Source organism: Tupaia chinensis, unplaced genomic scaffold (genome assembly GCF_000334495.1).
Source record: "Tupaia chinensis unplaced genomic scaffold, TupChi_1.0 Scaffold000146_1, whole genome shotgun sequence".
NCBI lineage: Eukaryota > Metazoa > Chordata > Mammalia > Scandentia > Tupaiidae > Tupaia > Tupaia belangeri.
Window position 1 is genome coordinate 11,220,349 of NW_006159616.1, and position 15,813 is coordinate 11,236,161.

A 15,813-nucleotide genomic window follows, 5' to 3' on the forward strand; every position below is an offset into this window, starting at 1 on the left:
CCCTTCATGTACCATCACAAAAAGTATAAAAGCAATCAATCACAATTAAAAAAAAAATAGATGAAAACTCCCTGCTTAATATTCGATATTTATCGTTTATTCAGTACAAACTTATTAACTGGAAGTTAAAACATGGGTGAACATACAGGAACACAAAAACAGCTGACACTCACAGTCAGGCTACAGGAACTGTTGCCTACTGCCTAACACTGCTCCCCACCTTCTGAGCTGTACCACCAAGAACTGCAATCACTAACCCTTCTTACTTTTTCCTTTTGCATTCATTTTGTTTCTCCCCCTAGAATGTTCCAAGAGAAGAGAAGTCCCAGCTGTCCTGTCCAACATACCATCCCTGATGCCTAGACAGTGTTTGGTGAGCAATAACTCACAACACATGAAGGTCTAGCACCAGAGTCCACTCTTAACCCCTCTTTCCACAGCTGAGCTGTTGTGCTGAAAAACATAAAAACACACTACTGACTTCTGTCACTTATGTCTCTGTTCCTTTAACACTTAAATAAATAAATTTTAAATTCAAGTAGGCGTTCTCTGTGTTTGTACGGGCTTTTTGCTCAAATCTAACTCCCTTTCCACATTCCTCTTAGCACCAAACTTCCATTTCTGCTCAGGTACTCTACCGTCTTCTATTTTCAGGTCTTCCCAGAGGAGGTAAGGTTCAGATTGATAAATTTCTTCTATTTCTTGTACCCCATGAACCCTCTCATTCCTCCGCCCCACCTCAGTGAATACTTTCAGATGTAATAACAAGGAGAAAATTACCTTCCCGGTGTCTCTTTTTATATATGTCCCTAATCAAAACAGATAAATTAGATATGCAAGAGAACTGAAAGCGCAAGTCTACACAAACACCCGCACATAAATGTTTACCGCAGCATTATCCATTATAGTCAACATGTAGAAACAACTCAATGTCCACAAATGACTGGATAAACAAAAGGTGGTAAATCCACATAATGAATTATTATTTGTCATAAAAAGGTATAAAGTACTAACATATACTATAAAATGGATGAACCTTGAAAATATTCTGGTAAGTGAAAAAGCCAGACAAAGGCCACATATTGTATATACCATTCATATAAAGCATTCGGAATAAGTAAATCCATAGAGAGAGAAAGACTGGTCGGTAAGACGGTGGAAGAGAGGGCACTGGAGAGTGACAGTCAATAAGGTGAAGTTTCATTTTGCGGGGTGAAAATGTTTGGCAATTAAACATAAGTGATCATTTTTTTTTTTAAGGTTTTGCCATAGGGGCACATGCACTCACTGGAGAGAGACAGAGACAGAGGAAAAGTAAGAAATCACCCTAGGGGGGAATGGCCACACTACAATCTCTTCTTCTCCACTCCCCTTCTGAGATTTTGGGCACACACACACACACGTGACCAGCATAGTTTTCAAGCCTCTGTATCTGAGACTTGAACTATAGTCAGTCATGTGGGAGTCCAGTGCCATCACCACCACGCCACCTACTGACCCCTGATAATTGTATAAGTTCTTTTTTGTAACAAGAGAGATTTTTGCTATAGGACACGTGTGGTTGGCAGAGAGACAGAAAGCAAAAAATCACCCTCCTACTGGGGGGGTGGGGATAGTGACACTGCAATCCCTTGTCCATTCTCCTTTCAGGATTTTGGGCACGCACACAAATGCACCCAGTATGGGATTGAAGACTCCAAGTCCAGGACTCAAATGGCAGTCGGCCATGTGGGAGTCTAGTAATGTAACCATTACATCATTTGCTTGTCCAGTAATTACAAGATTCTATCAGCATATCAAAAACAACTGAACTCTGTGCATTTTTAAATGAACTATATCTCAATAAAGCTATTATATAAAAAGTAAGAAGTGAATTTTGGAGTTAAGAAAAAACTGTTATGTACAACTGGTCCTGTAAACCAGTGGTTAAGGGAACTGGATTTCATATGTCCAACCACAGTTTGAATCCCAGTCCCAGTGGCTTAGAAAACATGCCAGGCATGTATGTATGCATGCCCCAAATCTCAGCAGGATAGAAAAATAGAAGAGAAGGGAGTGCAGTGTGCTCACACCCCACAGGAGGGTCCTTCTCTCTCTGCCACTCTCTCTTTCTCTGGCTGGTAAACATGCCCCTGAGCAATCCAAAAAATAAAAAAATAGTTTTATAAACCTTTTGTTAAGCTTTAGCTAAGCATATCAATCTACCATAATATGTCTTCATCACTTCACATTCACTTTATACCTTGGGTATTTGTCAGCAGCATTCTTCCAAGGTCCACAACAACTAACACAGGATTCTTGAATTTGAAATCATCAGGAAATATCACCTGAGGAGCAGAAATATCTAATCGCACAGTCCACCGTTTACTGTCCTCCTGTAAAATAAAATCAGCATCAATTAAATAATCGTTAACTGTAACTACTGAAATTAAACACCTTATCAGCAGCGTTCAACTATTTCCTTAAGCCACACTTAAAGTTACAGCGTGACTTAGTGGTTTATGGTATCAAAACAAAAAGTTTAAGATGAAAGTAGATTCAATTGCTTGAGGATTTGAGATACTATCCCAGGCAAATGTCTGATGTGGGAAGAAAAAACTATCAAATATTGATTTGAGGTATTGTTTGTACTTTGACTCTGATCAATTGTTTAATAAAGATTTCGTTTCTAGGGACCAACAGTTAGCGTAATGGCTATGTCACTGACCTCCCATGTGGTCAACAGCAGTTCGAGTCCCAGACCCGGTGGCTTAAAATCACACTGGGCGTGTGTGCGTGTGTGCCCAAATCCCGAGAGAAGGATGGAGGAGAAGGGATTGCAGCGTGGCCATTCCCCCGGAGGGTGATTTCTGGCTTTCTATCTCTCTGTCTCACTCTGTCTTTCTGGCGAGCGAGCACATGTGCCCTAGAGCAAAAAAGCTCCCCCCCTCCCCCCCAAAAAAAGATTTTGTTTCTACTTTATAGGGCTTTATATTTTTTAAATTGTGGAAATTATGGAATTCAAATAAACACAGAAATCCAAATATTTTTGCTATCCATGAACACTGATAATCATGATCTTTCAAGCCAAAATATCTTAGTAAAAAACTTAAGCTACGACATTTGAATTATAAATAACACACCAATTCATTAGTGTGTTAATTGTTCTTCCCTGCAACTAAAATTAGCTTCAATTGTACATCTGTGGTAAAATCTAATTTATCTAAATAACAAAAAGAAACCTCTTGGGTTGATTGCACAGCACAGTGGTTAAGTGCTGTGTGTAGAAAGCCAGACCCCCATGTGGCCAACTGTGGTTCAAATCTCTGCCTGCGGTGGCTTGAAAAACACACCAGGCATGTGTGCATGCAGTGCCCAAAATACTGACAGAATTGAAAAATGGAGAAGGAATTCCAGTAGGACTATATGCCATTCAGGGGTTGGTCTCTCTCTCTCTCTTCCCTTCTTTCTCTATCCCGTGGCATTGAGAGAGGAACTTTCACTTTTTCTCTCTCTGGCAAATACATGTGCCCTCCAACAATTAAAAAAGAAAAGGAAAAAAGAAACAAAAATAAATTTATTTCGTGCACGAAAACAAGAAGATATTGTTATCTTTTGCATTGAAGCACAGACACACATATACTCACACACACATCACAAAACAAAAACAGAACTCTCCATCCCTTACTACATACCCCTAAGCATTTCACTTCAAACATTTATGCCTTCCCTTAACACCTACAACTGGCTCTGCACAGTTCAAAAGAAGCATCCTCTTTCTAACTGCTCCACCTACTGCTGTCATTTTGCAGCGCACCTCCAGACCACACTGTCAGACACTGCTTTGCTAGACTGTTAAGATGATTCTTGGCTCTCTTTACCTATGGTATCCTGGCAAGTTAGTTGGCCACCTGGCATCACAAAGTGACTCTCAAACCCTGGAAAGAAGCTGAGGCATCAGTCAGTATTTCCTCAGACGACAGTAAATAAAAACAAGATCTTAAGTGAAATATTCACAGAATATCAGGTCTGGTAAATGGAACAAGTCTTAGAAGGATTCCCAGATTGATATGAAGAAACAATACAATCTAGTCACAGTCACTTTTTCTTCTTTTCAAAGGTTTATTTATTTATCCCTTGAATGAATAAGACAAAGAGAAATGGAGAAACAGCACCCTCAACAGGGTCTTGATGCAGCCATCCACCCTGAGGCAAAGATCATGGCACATGCAGATATGGCATACTCAGGGAGGCTTCAGGGTATGAACCTGGAACTATCCCACCTGGATCAGCCTTGAAGAGCACAGCAGTCTACCAATGCACAATTCACCCCTATTCATTTTTTAAGTTTGACCTTGACTATAAAAGTCAAGATTTTATTTTGTGCTAGCTGAGTAGGATTTCACCTTTTAAATTTACTTAATCAGTACAATGAATATGATCAATAAACTTGACAGAAAGAATGTTTGTCCTTTCCCCAGCCCCAAGGAGTATTTACATGTGCCCACTTACAATGAAGTCACCCACTAGCAAACGATCAAGAGTTTGCCGGATTTCTGCCTTGGTCTGCATCTTCAGTTTGTTATACTGTCTTCGGGCAGCTTCCGCCACTCTCAACTCAAGTTCAGACTGATAACCAAAACCTGCAAGGTTGGAAATATACAGGGGAGTCAGAATTTTCACCTGCTAAATGAACGAACGGGCTGTTCTACCCATTCTCACCAAGAACTTCCACCAAAGCTGAAAAACAATCAGTAACAAAAAGTGTTCTTTCTCCAGTATGACCCTGCATAATACAGGGCTCGCAAGGAGGCAAAGATGGTTCATGGACTGCCAAGAGGGAAAGGAAGAGGTACCTACGTGACTAGAATTTCTTGCACCATTTTCTGAAGGATTCCAAAGTATTGTATTTCAAAACCCTTAATAAGCAGGACATGACCTTGTAAGGCAAAATGAAATTTTGATGGAAATGTCTTCTAATGGGTTATTGGGAAAGTCATGATGCATTTTTGCATAGAAAAATATGTCACAACAGGACCAGCAGTTGGCATAACAGTTATGTTGCTGGACTCCCATGTAGTTGACCACAGTTTGAGTCCCGGACCCAGTGGCTTAACTCACGCCAGGCACATGTGCATGTGTGTCCAAGATCCCAAGAGGAGAATGGAAGAGAAGGGATTGTAGTGTAGCCATCTTCCCTCGGGGGTGATTTCTCTCCTTCTGCCTCTCTGTCTCTCTCTGTCTTTCTGGCGAGCACATGTGCCCTATAGAAAAACCTCTCAAAAAAAAAAAAAAAAGAAAAATATGTCACGACTTTCCTGACAACTTAATGTATTCTATCATCAAAGAAGCAATGGCTGCTATTCCTGTGATGACTCAAAAACTGGACCGAAACTAAAAAAGCCTCATTATTATAAAGAAGGAAGGAGAAAATATGTCTAGGAAAAATTCTATTGTTTCACCAGTATCCCTATCAATAAAAGTACTTTTTTTTTTCACTAAAATCTTTTTCGGGAACAAAGGAAGGCATAAATAAATCAATAATGATATTAAGAACTTGGCAGTATACACTGCTATACCAAGTGAGTAAAAGAAATTTCTCATGGAAAACAGACTGTCCACAGATATCTATTCTGTCCACTTACTCTGCAGGGCTTTTCTACCACTTATTAGGTCATTGGAATGATAAAAACCCTAGTAAAAAGCACCAGAAATGACAGGAAAGATGTGTTTAAAAGGAACATAAGATCAAACAAACAAAAAAGTTAACCTGAGGTATGAACCTTTCCCTTGTAGAAAAAGTCTGCTACTTTTTTTATAGCCTGGGGGTTATAGATGATATTCAGGGGCCTCGTGCTGACGTTGAGCCGCCTCTCAAAATGGCTGTGCACTGGATTTCTCTCGTACAGCATCTCAAAAACTGGGTCATCTGGATCCGCAGCTAAGAGAAAGAACAGGAGAAAAGGAAAATGGAATACGCAAAACAATCACCTTATTCCTATTAACCAGTAAAGAATTTTAGGAAAAAAGACATTTTCCTAATTATTTTCCAATTAGTTGATATTTATGCACATTTCAAAAATAGCGAGCCTTATAAGAACAGACACTTTCATTTTTAACAGGAAATATGACCATTCAGCTATTGCGTTGGCTCCCATGACAGAGACCAAGGACCTGGAGGCCCTGCAAAGTTGCCCCAGCTCACCCAGGTTAACGGTTCTACTGAGAGAACACCGAACTGTCTCCAAGTCAAACACAGACCCCACGGCAAACCACTGTGCACAATACAGAAAACACTCCCTCTTTTTCCACTGACCAAACGCGACCTATCTGTAACAGTAAGATTTTTAAGGATTGATTTTAAGAATACATGAAGAATTACCAGGGTAATGGTCACTTCTGTCTGCAGATGTGTTCTGAAGGCCAAAAGACTGTGACACTCTGCCAACTTCTTTTTGCTATTAAACACACATACAATGATGCATAAATGTCAGAGTGAGGGAGGACAATTCATTATACATATACTCACATTTGACCCTTCTTCATCACTCTCAGCACAATCAAACCAAAACTCACTGCATATCAGACTATTGAGTCCTGCAGACTTACTCAGATTTGTGCCTTTTCCCCAACCCAGTAAGACCAACTCTTCTTTTTATTAACAGTCTGCTCTGCTGCATTCAGCACATTTAATAAATGATTGCTAAATGAGTATTAAACAAGTGTAACTTTTCAAACTTTAAGTCTGCCCTCCCATCTTCTGCATAACCTTCTACCAAATCCCCCCAAAAGTTATAGACAAAGTAAATGGCCAAATGATCTACTATTTGGACCATACCTTTGCAGACTTGATAAGATCTTTGATCTTATCATTAATAAAGAATATCATACATAAAAACTAGATATATAAAAATATAACTTGAGGGTCACCCCTATGGTCCAGTGGTTAAGAAAGCTGGACTTCACATGGCCAAGCATGCAGTTTGAATCCCAGCTCCAAAAGCCTGGAAAACATGCTCAGTGTGTGTACATGTGTGCCTGAAATCCCAACAGGATAGAGAGATGAAACACAAAGGATTGTGGAGTGACCATGGCCCACTGCCGGCTTTCTCCCTCTCTTTATCTAGCAAGCACATGCACCCTCTGGCAAATTAAAAACACATACACAGAAAAATACTTGAGGGAACCAGCAGTTAGCGTAATGGCTATGTCACTGGACTCCCACGTAGTCGACCGCAGTTCGCGTCCCGGACCCAGTGGCTTAAAACTCACGCCGGGTGCGTGTGCATGCATGCCCAAGATCCCGAGAGGAGAATGGAGGAGAAGGGATTGCGGCGTGACCATCCCCCCTGGGGGGTGATTTCTCGCTTTCTATCTCTATGTCTCTCTCTGTCTGGCGAGCGCACACACCCTATAGCGAAAAAAACTCTCCAAATAAAAAGAAAGAAAAATACTTGAGATGGCTGTCTTTCTGAGCCTGGAAAGATGAGACTTCATATCAGAGTGCATGAATATGACTCTCGGATACAGAGGAAATTCAAACATGGATTTTTTTTTTTAAAAAAAGAATTAGTTTCTCTTTCTTTCTTTAAGATTTATTTCCTCTTTCTTTCTTTCTTTATTTTAATTTGAACAGAGAGGGAATTGGACAGAGACAGGGAGAGAGAGAGAGAAGGAAAATGAGAAAGCAAGTCGCCAGGTCCAGAATTCAAACCACGGTCGGCCATGAGACAGTCCAATGTCCTTAACCACTACACAACCTGCCAGCCCCTTAAACGTGGATCTTAAAATATAGAAAATAATGGTACTTTTGGCATTCTCTTCCAAATCAGAGAAATTACTCCTTAATAGCTAAAACAAAGGAGGAGAAAAAGGTATAGCCACAAATTTCACCAACATTTTCTTCCTAACTAATTAAAAACTAAACTTACCCCAGCCTATCTGTCTCGAGATGAGGAAATGTCAGAAAGAATCAGGTTAAGATGATCATTTACCAACACAGACCACAATTCAGATGTAGTAACCACCCCACTGCTGTACATACTGGATTAGGGAAGACGAGAAGAGGAAATATAGTTCCTTCTGTAGCCAGGTCTCGAAGAAACAGTCCACCCAAATGGACTAAAAGCAAGGAGGAATTTCTTCGAGGAAGAGATTCTGCTAGAAGTTTCACATCTATGAAAGATAAATGTAAGACTTGATACAACAAGATAATAACCTGAAGTGTGATGCAACGAGAGAACCTAAAGTGTTTAAAATGTATTAGCTATAATATTTTACAGAGGGCTATTAGATATCATGAACTCCTTTTCCTTAAAATTAGAACAAAAAAAATCCAATAGGGGCCAGGTAGTGTGCAGTGGTAATACAAATGTACACACATGGGAAAGGTCTAGGTCCATGTCCTGGCTGTGACTACGTACACGGGCCTATCATCTGGGCTGTGTGAGACTGGGGGTGGGTTACAGCATGTGGACCCACTTGGGGGTACCCCTTTCTCTCTCTGTCTCAGAAGAAACAAATGAATAAGTTTCACAAAAAAGGCAAAACAAGGGACCAGCAGTTAGCGTAATGGCTATGTTGCTGGACTCCCACCTAGTCGACTATGGTTCGAGTCCCGGACCTGGTGGCTTAAACTCACGCCAGGCGCGTGTGCGTGCGTGCCCAAGATCCCGAGAGGAGAATGGAGGAGAAGGGATTGCGGCTTGGCCATCCCTCCGGGGGGTGATTTCTCACTTTCTATCTCTCTGTCTCTGTCTGTCTGGCAAGCGCACGTGCCCTATAGCAAAAACCTCTCCAAAAAAAACCAAACAAACAAAAAATGCAAACCAACCTACCCCCAAAAAAAACCTATCTACATATTAACATATCTATCTAAATATACAAAGAATATTTTAGAGGCTTCCCAGCAGAATAACTTTCAAATAGAGCCTTTACAATTATTCAAGGGGGCTGGCCCTATAACCTAGTGGTTAAGAGAGCTGGATCCCAACTGGCCAACCACAGTTTGAATCTCAGCTCCAGACACTTGAAAAACACACCAGGCACATGTGTATGCGTGCCCCAGATCCTGATAAAATAGAGAGATGGGAAGAAGGGATTGTAGTATGACCGCACGCCGTGGGAAGTACTTTCTCTATCTCTCTCTCTCTCTCAAGAGCATGTGCTCTCTAGAAATTAAAAAAAAAAAGTTTAAATCACCTGCTAGTTCACACTAAATTTATAATAACTCAGCTCTCAAAATTATGAAGTCGAACAAAACTGTCTTTTTAAAAAATCATTTATCGTTCTTCAACTACTGAGCAATCACAGATAAGCTACAGTGTTATGGATTGAAATAGAAATAGTTATGAGATGTCCAAACCAGTATCAAAGTATCTATCTACACACTTGTAATTCTAAGTTACAAAGAGAAGTCAAATACAGTCGACCCTGATTATTCAGGGATTTCACATATGCACTTTACCTACTCACTAAAATATATTTGTAGCACCAAAATCAATCCATGTGGCATTTTCTTGCCATTCAGACACAGAGTTCCAAAAAATTAAGAGTCGCCAACGTGTACATCCCCAGGTGAGCTCCAACAAGGCAGGACTCTGCTTTCTTGTTTCAGCTCTTACCCTCGGGACAGCTCATGGCCATTTTAGAGCCAAATCTTTCACACTTTTATGCTTTTTGTTCACGGTGCTGCTAGTTTAAATGTAGTGCTCAAGTGCTGCCTAGTGTTCTTAGTTGTGAGACGGCTATGATGTGCTTTCAGAGAAAATATGTAAGAAAAGTTATACTCAGGGACCAACAGTTAGCATAATGGCTATGTCACTGGACTCCCAAGTAGTTGACCACGGTTCGAGTCCCAGACCTGGTGGCTTAAACTCATGCCAGGTATGTGTACATGCGTGGCCCAAGATCCCAAGAGGGGAATGGAGGATAAGGATTGCGACGTGGCCATCCCCCCTGAATGTAATTTCTCGCATTCTGTCTCTCTGGCAAGTGCACGTGCCCTATAGCAAAAACCTCTCCCCCTCCCCCCCAAAAAAAAAGGAAAAGAGAAGAAAAGCTATATTCAGGGACCAGCAGATGGTGTAATGGTTACATTGCTGGACTCCCACATGCAACCACGGTTCAAATCTCAGACCTGGCAACTTAAAAATCATGCTGGGCGCATGTGCATGTATGTCCCAACTCCTGAGGGGAGAATGGAGGAGAAGGGATTGTGGCATGGCCATCCCCCTGGGGGGTGATTTCTTGCTTTCTGTCTCTCTGTCTCTCTGTGTCTCTGGCTAGTCCAGATGCCTTATAGGAAAAATCTCTCAAAAATAAATAAATAAAAAAGAATAGCTACATTCAGATCTGAGTTATATATAAGCAATAGGCATGAGTTCAATGTTAATGAGTTAACAATGATGTGTATATTAAATAAGTCTTTAAACACATCTAGAAATAAAAACAACAGTTATGTACTGATTGATCAACGACTGTTATGTCCAGAGGCTCACAGAAACCTGAACCTGTATTTGTCCTAGGAGCAATAGGTCAGTATTAGCTAACCCAGTACTCACTATAATTACTACAAATGACAATCAACGGGACACTGATTTCTTGATAAAGAGCAGCAAGTAGTTTTGGGGAGGCAGTACCTGAAAACTCAAGCTGCATGAAAGCACTTTCATTCATCTGAGGAGTCCCTTGCTCCTTGTGCAACAGAGTCACTGTACCACGCTGCAACTGCAAATTCAGCTTGGCAAAGACGTGATCTCGCTTTGTGCACGTATTCATACACGAGGCCTCTGCCGTGGGGTCAAAGAACTCCTCAGTGCCTAATGGTAAGGGAAAAAAGCCTTGAGAACATAGGAGAATAAAAAAAAAAGCACAACCAGGCACAACAATCACAAGGATGATGGAGTTATTTAACTGCTTTTCCCCTTTTTAAGGAAAAATTCCAAAGTCACGGGTGACTGTTTAATCTGCTACTTTGAAATGACTCTAATTTACAAGGGCTCTTATCAATTTATTATCCAACCAGGGAGGATGAGACTCATGACAGAAAGCAGGGTAAGGCACTATGTGAGGCAGTGGTGCCCAACATGGGGTCACGTGTACTGTCCAGTACAGTGGCCACTACCACACGTGCCTACTGAGCCCTGGTGGCACACATATGTGGCTAATGTGGGTAGAGTGCTAGGTTTGATTCAACTGTACCTAAACAGCCATTTCTGGCTCTGATAACCATATTGGATAGCACAGGGCTAAAGAGTGGCTCTGGACTGACAGTCAAGCTGCAGAGTTTAAAATTTTTGAACTTGGAGCCAGCAGGTGGGGTGGTAGTTCAGGTACTGAACTCCCACATGGTCGACCATTGCTCGAGTCCCAAACCCGGCAGCTTACTTTCTCACTCCCTCTCTTTGGTGAGTTCCATGTACCCTGTAGCAAATTTTTTAAAAATAACAATAATGATAAAATTAAATTAAATAAATAATTCTTTAAAATTTTCTTTTGAATTTGTTCAAATTTAGTTCTCTTGTAACTTGCCACTTAGATCCATCAGAAACGGTACTAATATTCATACTTGGTAATAGAGGAGCAAATGGAGTATCTTCTCTCTGCCTCTATGAACACAAAACAAACTTTTCCAAACATAAACTTGCATTAAATTTGAAAAATACCACAGGCCATTGCACAAATAACAGACCTAACTGCACTAAGCATGCCCCACCACAGCCAAGGGGCCCAGGGAAGGCCAGCCCCACCATACCCAGGATCTCTCCAGGTGTCCACTGTTCCTGCTGCTCTGCTGTCAGTCCCTCAACTGTGGTCCCCTCAGGGGTAGGCTGCCCGTACCAGCCACCCCAGCCAGGAAACCAGGACTGAAGATACTGCAGCATCCCGCTGCCTCCGCTGGCTTCTGGGCCTCCTGGAGGGTCTCCTGGAGAATCCCACTGAGGCTCTCGCAGACTCTGTCAATCACAAATGAGCAGGTCTGAGTACCACAGACGGGAGAGCTGTGGCATGCCAACAGCTACTGCCCCACGGAAGCACTCAGCGTGAGCTAGGACTAAGTACATCTTCCCAGAGGATTTCCTACCTCTGCCAGTTCATCTTGTTTGTGAAATCGATCATGAACCAACTCACGCAGAATTTTCAATTCCTCAAAGCTCTGTTCCTCTTCAATCCGACACATTTCCTCCTGTTTGGGTGAAAATAAAAACAAGCAAAAAACCAGATAGTGTAGCTCCAAAGAAACTGGACATCCTACAAGTGCAGCACAGGAACCTGTTTGGACCCCAACATTTTCCACAGAAGGTCAAGAAATAAGACAGTTCTATGATGGCTATTCCTGGCTTAAATAGCTTTTCCATATAGCCCATTAGATGTTACTAACAAGTTGCATGCTACCTGGGACTTACAGTAAGTAGAGAGAGAACCAAAGAGCAGTGGAGTGCTAAGGTTTAAGAGGGTCACGTAAGTGTCCACACTGCAGCAGTCCCTCCTCTACAAAGCACTATTAAAGTGCTTGGATGTGCACAGCTCAAGTGATTAAAGTAAGCAGGTTGGTTATCATTCCTTCTACCTTCAGAGGAGGAAACCAAGAATGAAGATTACTGAGAAAGTGTGCAGGCCCCTGCTCCTGTATATTTCATACAGGATATCTGCAAGGACATGGTATGTTAACTTGTTTCATGCTAGTTAGGCAAGAATAATGGCAGCCAGCCAAATGGCAAGATAAAACAAGAATTGGCTATCCTAAAATGTTTCTTGCATCCTAACATTAATAAAAGGACTGGAGCCAGGAGATGGCGTGGTGGCTAAGGTGCTGGGCTTCCACATGGCCAACCACAGTTCAAGTCCCAGACCTGATAGCTTGAAAATCACATGAGGCGTGTGTGTATGCATGCCCAAAATCCCAAGAAGAGAAGGAACTGCAGCACAGCCATCCGTCCTAGGGTATGGTTTCTCACTTTCCCTCTTGGTCTCTTTCCAGTGAGCGTATGTACCCTACGGCAAAAACCTTAAAAAAAAAAAAAAAGGAAAAAAAGAAAGAAAAAGAAAAAGGAGACTATATGTACTTACTTACTCACCTCAGTTGTAATTTAGATTTTTTTCTCTCCCTCCATGCCTTTGCCTGTGCCTTTAAGAGAACCAGCCAAAACAAAATGTCTGATCTATTCTGTCCTTGCTATGAGATTCCTGTGTTAGTAACTCTGTCTGACACTGAGGAAAACACCATTACCAACTAGGCTATGGCCTGAAGGTATTGGCAGGAGAGATAAGAACCCCTAGGGATTCAGCATTGCCACTGGTTACCACAAAGTGGGAGTTGGAGGGAAAGGAGTATTTCTTTATATGTGGAAGAGTCTACTAAAGAAATGGTTAGTTAGGAGGGACCAGCAGTTAGCATAATGGCTATGTCGCTGGACTCCCACCTAGTCGACCGCAGTTCACGTCCTGGACCCGGTGGCTTAAAACTCACGCTGGGCGCATGTGCGTGTGCGCCCAAGATCCCAAGAGGAGAATGGAGGAGAAGGGATTGCGGCGTGGCCATCCCCCCTAGGGGGTGATTTCTCACTTTCTGTCTGTCTGGCGAGCGCACATGCCCTATAGCAAAAACCTCTTAAAAAAAAAAAAAGAAATGGTTAGTTAGAAGACAGTACCTGAGTCAAAATAATGGAAATGGTCTAAATTGCTTCTGCAGTATCTGGTCTTCAAAAAAAAAACAAATAAATCAAGGAAGAAAGGAGTCCCCATTACTGTCCCCCCTAAGAGGTAACAGGTCGACAGACAGGAGGAGAGGGATCTCATGCCAGGACTCCAGAAGTGGCCTTCTAAGGGTCTGCAGCCTTACAGGTAACTATATAGGACACAAGCATGCTTTCCCCACCGACTTTACCTACTTCTGCTTAGCCTCTTTGCACAAGAGTCCAAGGTCGAAAACTCCAATTGGAATTACGGAAGATACAGGCCAAAGCCTACAGAGATTAGTTACAGACTTTTGAGGAAAAGAATTAGGACTAAGATCAGGCTTCTAAGAGACATAGGTGACCACATGAAAATGTCTCTCTGGGTCCTTCAGGAGAGCTGGGAAGAAGGGAGGAGCACAAAAGCATGCCAGGACCCTCACCATCTTTTCTTCCTCTCACCCCATAACCTGACTCTTCTCAGGCAGCAGTGGGTAGAGGACATTTCTGGTCAAGGTAAGGCTAGTAGCCTTCCAAGAACTTCTCATCCTAGTAAGACCAAGTCTTTCCTGTGAATTTATGCCCCTTGACAGGAGACTATTTCTTCACAGATGCCATTTTCCTCTGCCTTTGAGAGACCATTTTCATCCTCTGAGTGAAGATACGAAACATAAGGCAACAGTTCACTAACCTTGTCCTCTGCAGATAGCAACCCTCCTTTTAACTTGCGGAAGTATTTGTCGGTATAAGACACGGCATCACGGGCACGGTGTAACAAAAAGTCCCAGGTACAACATTTCCTCTGCTCTCTGATCTCATACAAGTTAGCATTCAGGGCAAAATACCACCACTCTCGGCAGCTGAAACGGTCCATGATGATGTAATTACTGCTTACAATAAAGGCGACTATAATAAAATGTTATCATTCCAGGATATTCCGCCTAACGTCACTCTTCTGAGACATCTTTTCTCTTGTTGGCTATCAGTTTATGTCTCAAGCTCATTTTTATATTAAGCTAAACCCAATATGTGAAGAAAGTAAATCTGCTGACAATGAACACTAAACAACAGACCCCCAACTGCTGTATCAATAATAATATAGCTCTTGACTGGTTTGAATGATCCATAATATCAGTCTTTCCAGTGACAGAAAATCAAGTGCTGACTCAAAGATACACACCATCTTAAGATAATTAGTAAGGATTCAACCATTAAAGATATTTAATTCAATACTTCTAAGAAAAAAAAAACAAGGTAACATACAAGATCTTTAAAAAGTCATAATATATTAAACTGGTCAAGTTTATCAGGGCAACATGACAAGAGGATTTATTTTTGTTTTGGAATTAGAAAGTGCATGAGATAAATATTGACCAAACAAACTGGGTGGAAAACAATAGGGAAGCAGGTTCAAAGAATGGCATTATTTACAACACACTAGATCCCACCAGAGCAACATCAATCTATTTGCTAAACAAGATTGAACGAGTCATCTAAATTTTACTATATTTGTTATAAGGGTTAACCTGTAACACAAAATAAATATGCAGTAATTATTGCAACAATGATAATCAACAGGAATAGCTTTTCAACATACAGAAAAATCAATTATATTTTTATCTCCAGTCATGTGTAAAGGACAGTGAGGCATCTTTCTATTCGATGTGCAAAAAACATGTTGTAAAATATATTGTATATACAACATGCAGAAGCCCTTACTTCTTCGATACTGCCACACTGGGTTTCCACTTTCGGAACTTCACCTGCCTCTCCTTTCGTTCCAGCTCCTTGAGAAATTCCATGATTTGCCGGTATTGCAGCTTTTTAGGAGAAGTTCAGAGAAACTAGGTTAGAACAGAGTTATTGCTCTCTCAGTTAAGATTTATATCTAAAGAGAATTATTCATACTAGTTAATACACTGAATTGAACTCAGGGCAAACTGAAAGACCAAAATATCAGTTTTGGGAGGCATGTCTCTCTGAACGTGAACAATGAAGTGTTTATACTTATATTTACTGTATCTCTTGTATTCTTTGACCAGCACGTAAAAACAGCACTTCAAATGAACCAAAGATCAACCCAATTGAACCGTGTAATAGACAGTGGGTTTTGTACTTTGACCGGGAGGGAAATGGCCTCACATGTGCTTTCTTTCCT

At 41.3% G+C, this 15,813-nt stretch overlaps 1 protein-coding gene across 6 annotated transcripts in view; it reads right to left on the reverse strand.

The window, feature by feature from the left end:
- VPS13D (vacuolar protein sorting 13 homolog D) overlaps positions 1 to 15,813 on the reverse strand; it is a 323,690-nt gene that overhangs the window by 279,121 nt on the left and 28,756 nt on the right. For 5 of the 6 annotated variants that reach the window (XM_006145295.3, XM_006145292.3, XM_006145294.3 and 2 more), the window contains exons 8-17: positions 15,375 to 15,475; positions 14,347 to 14,515; positions 12,065 to 12,166; positions 11,735 to 11,936; positions 10,620 to 10,799; positions 8,024 to 8,154; positions 6,362 to 6,437; positions 5,750 to 5,920; positions 4,492 to 4,622; positions 2,243 to 2,375 (exon numbers count right to left, since the gene is read on the reverse strand). In XM_006145295.3, coding sequence (XP_006145357.1) covers positions 2,243 to 2,375; positions 4,492 to 4,622; positions 5,750 to 5,920; positions 6,362 to 6,437; positions 8,024 to 8,154; positions 10,620 to 10,799; positions 11,735 to 11,936; positions 12,065 to 12,166; positions 14,347 to 14,515; positions 15,375 to 15,475 — 1,396 coding nt within the window. Of the gene's footprint in view, positions 1 to 2,242; positions 2,376 to 4,491; positions 4,623 to 5,749; positions 5,921 to 6,361; positions 6,438 to 8,023; positions 8,155 to 10,619; positions 10,800 to 11,734; positions 11,937 to 12,064; positions 12,167 to 14,346; positions 14,516 to 15,374; positions 15,476 to 15,813 lie in introns of those variants that run through there. The other variant, XM_027770624.1, reaches the window with a different exon arrangement.